Source organism: Barbus barbus (assembly GCF_936440315.1).
Source record: "Barbus barbus genome assembly, chromosome: 8".
Classification (NCBI taxonomy): Eukaryota; Metazoa; Chordata; class Actinopteri; order Cypriniformes; family Cyprinidae; genus Barbus; species Barbus barbus.
In genome coordinates this window covers 28770271-28783019 of record NC_136736.1, presented here as the reverse complement: position 1 = coordinate 28783019, position 12749 = coordinate 28770271, and the positions used below count along the sequence as shown (strand labels likewise).

The window sequence follows — 12749 nt, the reverse complement described above, 5'->3', positions numbered from 1 at the left end:
AATTCAATAAGATCTGAGAATTATTTCGCAGTCTCACTTAACTGGTTATCTCTGTAAACGGCATAAATAATACTAAGAGAAATTACGATTATATATATATTATATATATAATCGATTATATAGATTATATATTATATATATATATAAGTTTGCATAAGCAGAAACTTAGCAAATGCAATTTTGGTGCAATTGTTGATGTTTACATGGCATGGCCAAAATCTTTTTTTGATGAAATCACCAAAAAGTGTTGAAATATTACTAACAATACAAAAGTTTTACTTACATTTACTTTTTAAAAATATGTAAAGATTTCACAGCGAAAAGACATATGCAATATGACATAAAGGGGTAAAAAAAAAAAAAAAAAAAATCAGTCTGTCAGATGACAAAATGCATGTAGATTATGTACAACAGGTTTTTATGAAAATATTGATAATGTTGATAATTTAGAGGCCTTAGAATTGTCCATATTAAATATTATACAGTAGGTTTTACGGGGTAAATACAAAGCTATAATTTTATAATGAAAGCTGAGAGTGATTGAGAGCATTAGTGTTTTTAATATAAATATTTCACTACACATTGAGTACAAGGTGTCTGTTTGTCATAGTCATGTCTGTTAACTCTGAGTCAAAGTCAGAGATGTGAGTGGCTGAAGATATGGCAATAGATCACACTGGCCAAACAAACAGCAACAGTTTACTTGCTGAGTAATGCAAATTTAACAGAACATCGACAGAGTGTTTCTCAATTGGACATCCTTTTGTGCTTAATGTTAATCAAAACCTTAACTGTGTTTTTTTTTGCACAATTTTCCCCAGAACACTGGAATTCTTTTCTTTATTCATACATTTCTTTATTCTTCTGTTAGCAGGAGCAGTGGCAATTTAATTCAAATGCTGCCAGAAGTAAAAAAAATGTAAATTTTTTTATACATTCAGTATTCACAGTAATATATAATATACAGAGTTTTTTGGTATAATTTGTTTGGTAAATATGCATTTTAATAGACATATACATTGACTGCTTCATGATTATTTCTCATTGCTTTGTTCATATCATTTCTTAATTTCCCAAAAATGATGCCGTCCCTGAGCTGATTACCAAAAGCGACATCTCAAGGATTAAAGATTAACCAACACTGCAGTCCCTCCTGTTCCAGTGCGGGGGCTCATCTGGTATAAATTCTGGGAGAGCAGCACTGAATTATCTACAGCTGAAACCCTCACACTTTTACTGGAACTGAAGTGTGAGCTCCACAAAAATGAAGCTTCGCTTTTTACTTTGCCTGTGTATTGTAGGAGCTCTTGCACAGAACGACTATGATGAAGAGGATGGAGCGGTAAATATTATTTATTATAATATTGTCTATAATTATATTGTTACTTTTTGATAATATAATGATTACTGTTTGCTTTCTTTTCCCACTTTTTTCCTTTAGGAAGACAAAAAAGATGTAAGTCTTTATATGACTTCAAATCATATGAACATTTTCAAACAATTTCATTACAAAATGTGGTAAGGTAACATTTTTAATTGGATTTTGTATTGCTTTTAGCCTAAAGAAATCCTAGATCCCAGGGGTCATCGTCCCGTCAGTAGAGGTCGTGAGACGTACTCCTCAGGCCCAGCTGCCCCACCCCCCATCAGTGGGGGAAGCCGTTACCGGGGAAGACCAACTACAGCACCAGTGGGAAAACTTGTGCAGGAGAAGGAAGAGCCGCAAGATTCTGGTGGATGTACCCACATGTCGGAGAAAATGGTCAGAGTGCCAAAGTGTTTTGATTCTACTTGTGCAATATGTGTTTAGATGGGCAACATAACTTATACAGGAATTCATTTCTGATAGTTTAAAATTAGATGACAAATATTGTAAGTGTGGCCAAGAGCTCTTAATAACAATATAGAACTAAAAATCAATGACATAACTAAATGTTCAATATTGGGGAGACCAAATTTACAGCATTAATAAACTCACACTGAAAGCCCATTTTGTCAACCATTAATCTGAATATTGGTGTTTATGGTGGTTATGGCACTAATTCAAGTTAATACTGCACAAACAAAACACAATTCAAATTTGTGTGTTTTTTTCTCTCTCTTCAGGGTGTGTTGTGTCCCACGGGTTGTGATCTAAAGAAAACCCTCCAGAAGCAAGAACGTAATGTGAGGCCAACTGTAGATCAGCTCAAAAGATCTGTGGATGAGCTGACCCAGTCCACCAATTCTGTCTATGGCTACGTCTTGGATATGACCGCAGAAGTAGCACAAAGACAAAGAGTCAGCGAGGGTAACTATACTTTCTAAGAGAGCATAGAAACTTTTGTAGATCTGCAGGTAATAATCTATCAGACAAGAATAATTCTTGATGTTCCTGTAGCTCAACTGGTAATGCTGAGGACCTGGGTTTGATTCCCAGGAACTATATAATCTAATCAAAATCATTGAGTAAGTCAATAAGAAAAAAAAAAAAAAAAAAAAAAAAAAAGTGAATTCCTTTGTCAACCCATTTTTCGTTAATTAGACATTCGGAATGATTTAACACTGTTTGTGTTTGTTCATAGGCAATGGTTTGCTGGTTGGTCAGTACACAGACAGCCTAGAGAACCAGCATGCTTATATTAAGGACGCTGTGGACATCACCTTCCCCCAGAACCTCAAAATCCTGCAGGGTGTGCTTGACAAGATCCGTGATAAGATTCAGCGTTTGGAGAAAGCCATCACTACTCAGAGGGCCAAGTGCCAAGTGCCTTGTAAAGTCAGCTGCCCGATTCCTGTGGTTTCCGGCAAGGAGTGCGAAGAGATCATTCGCAAAGGAGGAGAGGAATCTCAGATGTACCTCGTACGGCCTGATCCACTCAGCATGCCTTACAAGGTCTTCTGCGATCAGGCGAGTAATAAAGGAGGTATGTCCACTTTTGTCCTTTAAACAAACCCCTAACCCTAACGTAGCTCAGGATCTCAAAATCATGTGGCCTGTCGAGGAAAGTTATGAGAAACATCCAATTTAGGCTTTTCTGCAAAGTGATACTACGTTTTGTGATACTTTCAAATTTAAATGTCCAGTGAGTGGTACTGAAAGTTCATTTAGTTTTATCCAAAACCTTTTTATTTCATTGGCTGTTGTATGTGCTGGGGTTCATACCTGAAATGTCCACTGAAATAATAACAGAGCAACTACAAAAAACCCTACCCTAAACCTAACCAAAAATGCCATCAAAAACTAATGTAAGATAAAAAGCTAATTTGCTGAAGCAACATTGCCATTTTAGCTAGATTCCACAAGTCTTTGAGCTCTTTTGTTGTACCTCATGTTTCACAAGACTCATACCGAGTGCTCCACACTCACAAGTGCAGTGCTGTACCGGGTGAGCTACCAAGCAAGTTTACTGATGTAAACAGCAAGTTTTCTTGTCAGAAAAGCCATATGTGATACAAACTAATTAACAAATCATCAATCATGCTTTGAGGTATGCTTAGAGGCACATTTTGCCATTGACGCAACCATCATAAACTTCTCTACTATTCCAAAGGTTGGGTGCTCATCCAGAACCGTATGGACGGCAGTGTTGATTTTGGCAGGCGTTGGGATGACTACCGAAGAGGCTTTGGAAACATTGCATTTGATGTGGGCAAAGGCCACTGCCAGACTCCTGGTGAGCTACAGCTAACAAATGATGTGTGGTGATTCTGCATTTGGGAGTTTTACTGATGTAACCTGAAGTATCTAGACAATAACTTAAAATGTAGCCTAGTAGTGCATATTATGTGGTTAAAAAAGACACATATATGTTGTGTTTTGGATGCTGGTGTGCTGATTTCCTCAACCAGGCTTCTTAACAAGCTACAACAAGCTTCCATGGTCAATCAGTATTACCAAAAACTAGTGAACAGCATTTATATAAAGGTCCACCAGCACCAAACCAGCATAATCCAGCCTAGACCAGCATAGAAGTTTTAAAAGCTGGTCTTTTCAGCAGGGTCTCAATCTACTCAAAAGTCAATTCTCTAATGTACTTGTTGTGGACTGTTTTAGGGGAGTACTGGTTGGGTAACGACCGTATTAGTCAGCTTACAAAGATGGGTCCCACTGAGCTTCTGGTTGAAATGGAAGACTGGTCCGGTTCAAAGGTCTACGCTCAGTATGAGCAGTTCACGGTGCAGGGTGAAGCCACAAACTACATCCTAGCAGCTGGTCGTTACTCAGGAACAGCTGGAAACACATTCTTGGATGGTGCAACAGAACTGCTTGGAGAGAACCGTACCATGACCATTCATAACGGCATGATGTTCAGCACCTACGACAGAGATAATGACAAATGGTGCGTATGGTCCTAAGAGTCTGTCCTAATGGTGGCCAAATTGAAAACTGCATGGATAAGTTGTGCAGTATCTCATATGTTCTTTCTCTTTCCAATTGTTTGCATCTCAAACAGGATACCTGGAGATCCTTCTAAGCAGTGTTCAAGAGAAGATGGAGGAGGATGGTGGTACAACCGATGCCACTCTTGTAATCCTAATGGGCGATACTACTGGGGAGGATCTTATACAAAATATATGGCCAAGCATGGGACAGATGATGGCATTGTTTGGATGAACTGGAAGGGCTCGTGGTATTCGCTCAAATCTATCAGCATGAAGATTAGACCTTTCTTCAAACAATAAAAAACTTCAAGTAAATGAGCACCAACCTCCATTCTTGAGCACATTCCCATTCAGTAGCATTCATTTCGTTTAGGCTTTTTTGAGAATAGGAGGATAATAAAACCTGAACCTAAACATTTCAAGAGACACTGTTCATATATGCATAAAAAAGAGTGAATTAACTTGAAAAGTTTGAAAATGCAAAAGAATGTCAAACAAGATGTAACACAAGGACTGCAACAAGGATTGTAAGGAATGTAACACAATCTAGTTCTCATTAAAGCTCACCTATAAAAAAATTAAACATGTCTTTTTTTTATTTATGTAATGTTTTCTTATTTTGGAGCATTTGGGCACTTTTGGGGACTTCACGATTGTGTCTGACTTTGTCAGCTTCTAATAAATACGCTTTCTTAAAACACTTTTCACATCTCTCACAAGTTTATATACATGCATCACAGAAGAATTCTTCTTTGTCATGAAAATTTTCACCACATTTCAAACTGTGCTTCCATTCTCAAGAAAATGACATTTGTAAAAATAAATAAATAAAATTTATTTGTATTTGCATTTGTAACTATATTGTCTATATCCTTAACATAGACAATTAAAAAAAAAAAACAATTTTGTGGTGGAAACAATGTACTTTTAATGTGAACTTCATATACTGTATATAACTAAAAGAAAAGAAAAAATAAAACATTAAAAAGTGAAATCATTCAAATCATTCCCTGACACATGGAAGTAGCCAAAGATACATCTAAACATAAATATTCATATTAAAATTTCAGATTAATATTTATTTGACACTCACTACATAGTTTTACAAAAATGTTTTTCACAGTTTTGAGATATTTCATTGAGGTATTTAATACATTGTGTGTGAAATGGCATTTGTACAGTCTCTCATACACATTTCCGTCTGCATTGCAATTAAGACGGAGCCTAGTGCTTTTTGTTGTTTTTTTATATTTTTTACTGCTGTAAAAATAGTGATATTTGTATTTTCTAACACTATACACTATTTCACATAAGTTAAAAGTATACTGAAAAAAAAAGAGAAACTGAAACTGTAAACATGATATTGGCAAAATAAATGGCACAGCGGTCAAATAAATATGGAGTAAATGGATAACAAACAAAGTCACAAGAAATAAGTACAGCATTTGTGACCCTGGACAACAAAACTTATGTCGCTGGGGTATACAGTGTAAAAAATAAGTGTAATTTTAACTGTATTTCTTTTTAAAACGCTACTGAAAAAAACAGTTAATAGGTTAACAGTAAGTTTCCGTACTATATACAGGGAAAAACGGTAAAAGATCTAATCAGGCATTTCATGTAATTTTACAGTAAAATGCTGTTAATTGTACATTTAAAATGTACAATTAACAGCAATAAATGTACAATAAATTTTTTATTTAAAAATAAAAAATAACAAATCAATGTATAATTTACAGTCAAAAACGGTAAACTGATATTCCCAGAATTCCCTGCGTGACACTCCTTTGAAAGTATTTTGTTTAAATAATCATGTTTTTTAAATAGTTTTTGTTATATTTGTGTATATTAGTATAGACGTCTGTTGGTGGTGAAGCTACTTTTGATAAGCTTTGATTCTTCATGTGGCTTTCTCTTTTACCACCTGCATTATTATGGTGGTTGTCAGTATGTTAAAGGTACAAAACAGATTTTAATAGCAGTGTCTGTTGTTGAATTTAGTGGTTTTCAAATTTCCTTGTTTGTAAATTACAGTTTTATACTGTAAATGTTTACAGTTTTTCTGTATTTTTTACAAAATTATTCTGCAACCACAGCTGCCAAAATTATTTTGTAAAAACTACAGAATTTTTTTACAGTGTATATTTGTAGCAGTAGCCAAAAATACATTGTATTGGTCAAAATTATAAATTTTTCTTTTATGCCAAAAATCATTAAGATATTAAGTAAAGATCATGTTCCATGAAGATGTTTTGTAAATGTCCTACCGTAAATATATTAAAACTTAATTTTTGATTAGTAATATGAATTGCTAAGAACTTCATTTGGACAATTTTAAAGGCGATTTTCTCAGTATTTAAATTTTTTTGCACCCTCAGATTCCAGATTTTCAAATAGTTGTATCTATTCCAAATATTGTCCTATCCTAACAAATCATGGAAATACATCAATGGAAAGCTTATTTATTCAGCTTTCAGATGATGTATAAATCTCAATTTCGAAAAATTTACATTTATGACTGGTTTTGTGGTCCAGGGTCACATTTGTCAGTATATTACTCATAAATTACTAAACCATACAGAATATCAGACAAAAATAATCCCTCATATTTCTAATCTAGGCATAAATCTGATTAAATATCTTCTAGGAGTTCATCTAAAATCACCTGATGCTGCTCAATGTCTTCAAACTTTGTAAGCAGCTCAGTGCGAACAATGGGAATTTTGCGGTAAGAGGGGGACACACTAGGCCGATCAACAGACTGAAGTTTTAGTTTTTTGTTTTTGGAGAATGATTTTCGCCTCTTTGAGATAATGCTGAACTGCTCCATTTTGTTCTCCATAGCTTTGAAGGCTTCGTTATCAACGGCATGGTCAAAGGTTTGCTTGCATGATCCTTTGCACGCACGGATTTTGATGTCAATGTCCACCTTCACTCCAAAAATTAAACAAAAACAACTCTGTATCAGGACAAAAGTTACATTTTAACTTCAAGCAAATAATGAAATCCCTGACTCAAACGTTTTGGCAGAACATCTGATCAAATATATTGATTATGTGAGCCTGAATTTACTGACTTTCCAGTCAATAAAATAAACAACAGTGGTTCTCGACCAAGGGGCTATATAAACTTCTAATGATGCAGAAAATAAAATTTTTCAGAGATATTTAGTCATGCTATTTAGGGGGCTTCGAATACTGACTTTGAAGAAGGTTAAGAAGTATTCTGGCACATGCATCGATTTCACTTACCTCAATTCGACGGATTTCATTTATCTGATCGCAGATCAACTGATGATGCTTCTGTAAGTCTTTTGCAAGTTCTGCAGACCTCTTGTGCAGGAATGTTAAGTTCCTGTGAAGGTCTTCAGCAAACTTAGCATATCTGATCTCCTGCACTGCACAGAGAAAATACCATGAGGCCACCTCATGTAGTTCATCTAAAAAGCCTTTTGTTCCTATTAATGTATAATTTAATAAGTAAATAAAGTAATTTATGAAGGTAAATTTAGGTTTTTGATATGAATATTGTAAATAACATAACTGTTCGCCACACTGGTGAAACCCTCCGGAGAACCTATTGGAAGGTGCTTATGGTATCTTTACATTTTTACCTTGTTTATAAAACACACGAATAGAGAATTAGATATAAAAGCACATAAAATAATGAACTATAACGTTTAACATACTATATGTCTGGATGATAGCTTTTCTTTGTGATCCATAAAACTGCACACTCTTTTGCATTACAGATGAAGTGACGTCCTGATTTTCTTGAATCATTTCACAAATATTCCTCAGACGTTTCCGAATGTCTTCATCTGCAAGATTAATAAAACCCTCCAGATGACACCCAGATGGACATTTATCCTCCTACAAAGAAAAAAACACTTTAAAAACTTCCATAAACAATTGATTCCAACAACTGCAGAATAAATTTAACCATTTATTTATTTTCCTGTGCTAGAATTAATCATTATCTTTTCTTATATAATTTATAATTATTATATTTATCAGTGAATGTATTTTTTTATTATCAATTTACTTACTAGTTTATTTAAAACCACTTTTTGGAAGACAAGTGATCTGATTCTCCAAAATAACTCACCCTCTCCTCATCAGAGCACAAAGGGTATGTTGGCCGTGTTGGACAGTGTCCAAATCTGGTGTAACCATAGTGATTATGTTGTTTGAGACCAGATTTCAAGGTCGAACACACTGCAACAAACCACACACTTGCATTAAACTTGATTATAATGTTTATGCTTCAAAGATGGGTGATGGCTAATGTTGAAAATTGCATTCATGTTGAGAGGATTATATCATATGATTGTGAATGATATATAGTGGTAATGTTGTAGTCTCATTGTTTATTCACAGCCTTGATGTGAAACCATCTTATAAAGTAACAAATAAACAATCTAGAGTTGTATATTTAAAACAGTAGGGCTAAAGGTAAATTAATGCCTTTTGTATGATTAACTAATGGTCAAAATCATGAAATGATCTTTAGGATACACTATCAGAAAGAAAATGTGCAAAAATTGTACTTAAAGACAGCTTGTCTTTATAACAGCTTGTCATTGGCACAATATACTACCTTATTTACTCTAAAGGTGCATATTCGTACCTCAGTGATATGTACTCTCAAGGTATGAGCCTTTTGGGGGCAAATAAGGTAAAACAAACTGTTGTAAGGTATGTTTTTTGCACTTTTTTTTTCTGAGACAGACTCAAATTTATTGAAAAGTTAAAAAAGCTAAATTATCTAAGCACATCGTGCTTTTTTGTGGTTATGAATTAGCTGTAGGATGTCTATTTCCAGAAAATTATTTTGAAAGCAGATACTTTTAAATAAAAACACAAACTCCAAAACTTGAAGTGAACACATTTTTATTGGAAACATGAGGTAAGCTGGTTGTGTGAAAGTGTACATGGCAACATGGCGTCTTCACATTATGACAAGAAGATCATTCAAAACAAAAAATCTGTCCTTTTCACCATCCCCTCTTTTCGGTTTTAGACAGGTCTGATCTTCATTCTCACTACTTTGAGGGAGTAATCAGCTGGTTTGAAAGGCAGCCACACGACACCATTCTCAATCTCATAAGGGACTGTGGTGCCGGGGTCGTACTGGCCTCCTTTATAGTAAATCCCATTAAGGTTGGCCGACTGGCAGTTATTGTACCACCACCCTCCACCATACATCTCCGCACAGTTCTCCTCCCACTTATCGCTGTCCCTATCAAAGGTGCTAAACTTCATGCCAGCATGTGAAACGAAGGATCCGAGGTTAGGCTGACCTTGCACTAACGCATCACCTGAGTCACCCACGTAATCCGACACGGTCAGTGGAAAGCCTTCGGTTTCCGAGCCAACTTTAACGCTGTACTCGGCATAGGCCTCTTTCCCATCCCAGTCCTGCAGCTCCACTCTCAGAAGACTCTCTTTTTGAGTGAGAAGGTGTAGGACTTTGTTGCCTATCCAGATCTCGCCCTTACCCTGCTGGTCTAACCGGCCAAAACCATTTCGATACTCCTTCCAAGTGCGATTGAAGTTAACAGACCCATCCTCCCTCTGCTGAACCAGAGTCCAGCCTCCCAACCCAGTGCCCTGGTCACAGTAAACCTCTACTACCTCCTCCGACCCAGCCGGCTTTATTTTGAACAGTCCGCTCTGACCGCCATTCGCATGCTTCTGCAGGATTTCAGCGCAATCTGAAAGAAGATTACACACCTGCTGATTAGAGCAAAGCTGCATTCGTTCCAGAGATCCATATAATTAATTTCGGAACTAATTATGTGGATTTGTTTCTGGATGAGCAATTAAATGTGACATGTTATTGGAAATTACTTGGATATTAGTTTAGTCCATTACACCACATGTTTCCAAGAAGCTCTAACAAACTCTTGCTAGTGTTATCAATAGGATTATGTTTGCTAATGGTTCACTTGTGTATGCTGCTTAAGAGTTTCACTCTTGTGTACCTCCACCAACAAAGCCAGCCTTGCGTTCGTCGCGCGATTTCAAGCTTCGTGCGTGGATGTCTGGTAGATCCTCTTCCACGTCGCCATGCATGAACGCCCCAAGGTCATCCCCAAAAATTGGGTCTCTAGAGAGGGTGGTCTTTGAGTAACTCTTGCTTCCATCTGACACGACTGTTTTCGTGGAAGATGATGATGAGGAGAACCTTTGCCTATCAGTGCCAAGACCTGTGAAGAAACTTCCACCGAAGTCACCTAGGTCGTCGGTGCCATGAGAGAGAGAAGTAATGGACTTTTCATTCCCACCGCTATCAGTTATTCTGACTCCGTCACGGTTCAGACCTCTCCCTTCTTTGGCTGCCGTCAAAAACTCTGTATCTGAAATTCCCATTTTTTCTAAATCTTCACATCCGGGACCGCTAGCCGAAACCTCAATCTTCTCCACGGGGCCGTCTTTGGTGTGTGTTATCACCTTGCGCACTGACTTGGTGCACTGCTTGACGGTGGAGGTGGAGGTGGAGGTATGTGATGTAGAGGATGAAGTTGAGCCCATACCTGATGTGGGGAACTTGCTAACAGTGGCGGCAGATTCGGCAGTGGAACCCTCCGCCTCCAGAGTAAGCTGCATCTGACCCACGTCTCCAAAGAGGAGCTGCTTCTGCTCGGCTTTGCCCGTTCCACTCTTATATATGGAGGGTAACACCACGTCCTTCAACGGCCTGCTCTTCATGATTCCCAGAGAACTAACGGTCTCCACACTCTGTACACGCAAAGTGTTGAGATGGTCCATTTGCTTGTCCAGAGTCGCATAGCTCTCCCTGTCCACCGAGAACTCACTGTAGCTGGCACAAGAGCCCTTGCATGTGCGTAGTTTGATGTCAATGTCCACCTGCGCCAAGAGGTAATATTGGGAGAATGTGCTTCAATAGTAAGTTATGTCACAAAATCAATGTAGTGAAAAAATAATTGTGACATGCAATTAAGGCTTAAATAATTTTATTATATAAGTATTTTCAACTTTCCCTTATACTTATCTTCTTTATTTTTATTTTGAAAGGGCTATCATAAATTTCAGAATAGAAATTTTTTAGAATAGAAAATAATTTTTACATAAATATTTTGCTCACCTCAAGTCGCTGAATTACAATTACTTGATCTTTGACCTGTGACTTCAGAGCGTCCAGTAATCGGAGTTGACGGTCAATTTTAATCTTGATATCAGTAATCCTCTGTCTCAGCTGTTCGGCCAAGGTGGCGTACCTGTTATCATTACCTGAGAGAAAGGAGGAAACATTTTCTATAGTGACTTCTAAAAATACATCTGTGAACTTCCACAAATTAACTTCATGCTTGGCATGAATAATCAAAATTTCCAAAAAATCAAAGATTGAATCGAAACAATTTCTTACCAGAGCTAGAGGTCAGTCGCTCTCTTAGGTAAGTGTAAGTGTTTTTGGTCACTTGATCAGTGGAGCGATACAGTTTCCGGCCCTCGTCCAGAAGACGACGAATCTTCTCAATCTTCTTGAGGATATCGTGGTCAGCTTTGTCCATGAGGCCTTGAACTCGGCAGCCAGATGGACATTTGCTTCCCTGAAGAATTTAAATGGGTATTTGCTATATTTAGCCAACTGGTTGGTGGGCATTATTACATTTTCAGCGCTTAATAAAAACCTTGACTTGATATTTATGACTTAAATAATAAGGAAATAATAGTACTTACCCAGTCATCATCTGTACACATAGGCCATTCTTTCGTCTTACAGGTGTCTTGTGCCTTGAAGCCGTGTTCAATAGGACGAGCACCTCTAGGGTTCACAACTGTGTCGTCTGACTGAAAAATAAAATAAATAAATATTTAATTATTTAAGAATTCAAATGGGTTCAAATAAAGATTGAATAAAGGAAATATATCTACTGTTTGTTAGTGATTAGTGATCAGAGACTCACCAAGGCAGAGGACACAACCACGAACAGGCAGAGGAGCGAATGTGTGAGCTTCATCTCTGGCCTCTCTGTGCAGAATACAGACTGTCACTGCTCGCACATCCCATATGAACCCTTCTGATTGATCAACCGATTGGCTCATTATTGACCATGGACACTCAGTCCCCAGCCCCCGCAGTCTGGAACACAGTGTTTGGACAAAAAAAAAAAAAAAATCAGAGATGGAGAGAGAGAGACATACAAATTACACAACTTTCAACCGTTATCAGCTGGTTTACGGGAATGACAACCTATGTGGTTGTACAAGAACTAGCACTGCAGTATGAGATTTGACTTTCCTTAGGAAGCTAAGAGAATAACAGTGGAAAATATTTTCATACCTCATTATTGTATCATTGCAAAAATATATATTTGAAAATATTTATATATACTTTGGGGATTGGAGAAAGATTTT

The 12749-nt window shown here is 36.9% G+C and overlaps 3 protein-coding genes across 3 annotated transcripts; 1 reads left to right on the top strand and 2 right to left on the bottom strand.

Annotated features, from left to right (window-relative positions):
- Window positions 1–1249: 1249 nt before the first annotated feature.
- fgb (fibrinogen beta chain) lies at window positions 1250–4967 on the top strand. The gene is made up of 7 exons (XM_079423386.1): window positions 1250–1342; window positions 1559–1762; window positions 2107–2290; window positions 2565–2906; window positions 3534–3656; window positions 4037–4322; window positions 4437–4967. The coding sequence occupies exons 1-7, from the start codon at window positions 1265–1267 to the stop codon at window positions 4663–4665; spliced, it is 1446 nt and encodes a 481-aa protein (XP_079279512.1). The 5' UTR covers window positions 1250–1264; the 3' UTR covers window positions 4666–4967.
- A 1903-nt stretch (window positions 4968–6870) lies between these two features.
- LOC306873869 (fibrinogen alpha chain) lies at window positions 6871–8600 on the bottom strand. The gene is made up of 4 exons (XM_079423383.1): window positions 8473–8600; window positions 8054–8237; window positions 7617–7762; window positions 6871–7294 (listed from the first exon to the last, which is right to left on the bottom strand). The coding sequence occupies exons 2-4, from the start codon at window positions 8145–8147 to the stop codon at window positions 6998–7000; spliced, it is 537 nt and encodes a 178-aa protein (XP_079279509.1). The 5' UTR covers window positions 8148–8237; window positions 8473–8600; the 3' UTR covers window positions 6871–6997.
- Window positions 8601–9240: 640 nt separating this feature from the next.
- On the bottom strand, window positions 9241–12439 carry LOC306873851 (fibrinogen alpha chain-like). Its single transcript, XM_079423354.1, has 6 exons — window positions 12299–12439; window positions 12072–12182; window positions 11758–11941; window positions 11476–11621; window positions 10352–11237; window positions 9241–10081 (listed from the first exon to the last, which is right to left on the bottom strand). Exons 1-6 carry the CDS (start codon window positions 12350–12352, stop codon window positions 9384–9386), a joined length of 2079 nt encoding a protein of 692 aa, XP_079279480.1. The 5' UTR covers window positions 12353–12439; the 3' UTR covers window positions 9241–9383.
- Between the last annotated feature and the right edge of the window lie 310 nt (window positions 12440–12749).

What these genes read in the sequence shown, in the direction of transcription:
- LOC306873869 (XM_079423383.1), bottom strand. Translation starts at nt 8,147, where the DNA reads ATGATTCAAGAAAATCAGGACGTCACTTCATCTGTAATGCAAAAGAGT. An exon ending in AGCTATCATCCAGACATATA is followed by an intron (nt 7,763 to 8,053) that starts GTATGTTAAACG and finishes TTCTCTGTGCAG; the next exon opens with TGCAGGAGATCAGATATGCT. An exon ending in ATGAAATCCGTCGAATTGAG is followed by an intron (nt 7,295 to 7,616) that starts GTAAGTGAAATC and finishes TTTGGAGTGAAG; the next exon opens with GTGGACATTGACATCAAAAT.
- fgb (XM_079423386.1), top strand. Translation starts at nt 1,265, where the DNA reads ATGAAGCTTCGCTTTTTACTTTGCCTGTGTATTGTAGGAGCTCTTGCA. An exon ending in TCAGGCGAGTAATAAAGGAG is followed by an intron (nt 2,907 to 3,533) that starts GTATGTCCACTT and finishes ACTATTCCAAAG; the next exon opens with GTTGGGTGCTCATCCAGAAC. An exon ending in GACAGAGATAATGACAAATG is followed by an intron (nt 4,323 to 4,436) that starts GTGCGTATGGTC and finishes CATCTCAAACAG; the next exon opens with GATACCTGGAGATCCTTCTA.
- LOC306873851 (XM_079423354.1), bottom strand. Translation starts at nt 12,352, where the DNA reads ATGAAGCTCACACATTCGCTCCTCTGCCTGTTCGTGGTTGTGTCCTCT. An exon ending in TGTGTACAGATGATGACTGG is followed by an intron (nt 11,942 to 12,071) that starts GTAAGTACTATT and finishes TAAATTCTTCAG; the next exon opens with GGAAGCAAATGTCCATCTGG. An exon ending in TTGTAATTCAGCGACTTGAG is followed by an intron (nt 11,238 to 11,475) that starts GTGAGCAAAATA and finishes CTCTTGGCGCAG; the next exon opens with GTGGACATTGACATCAAACT.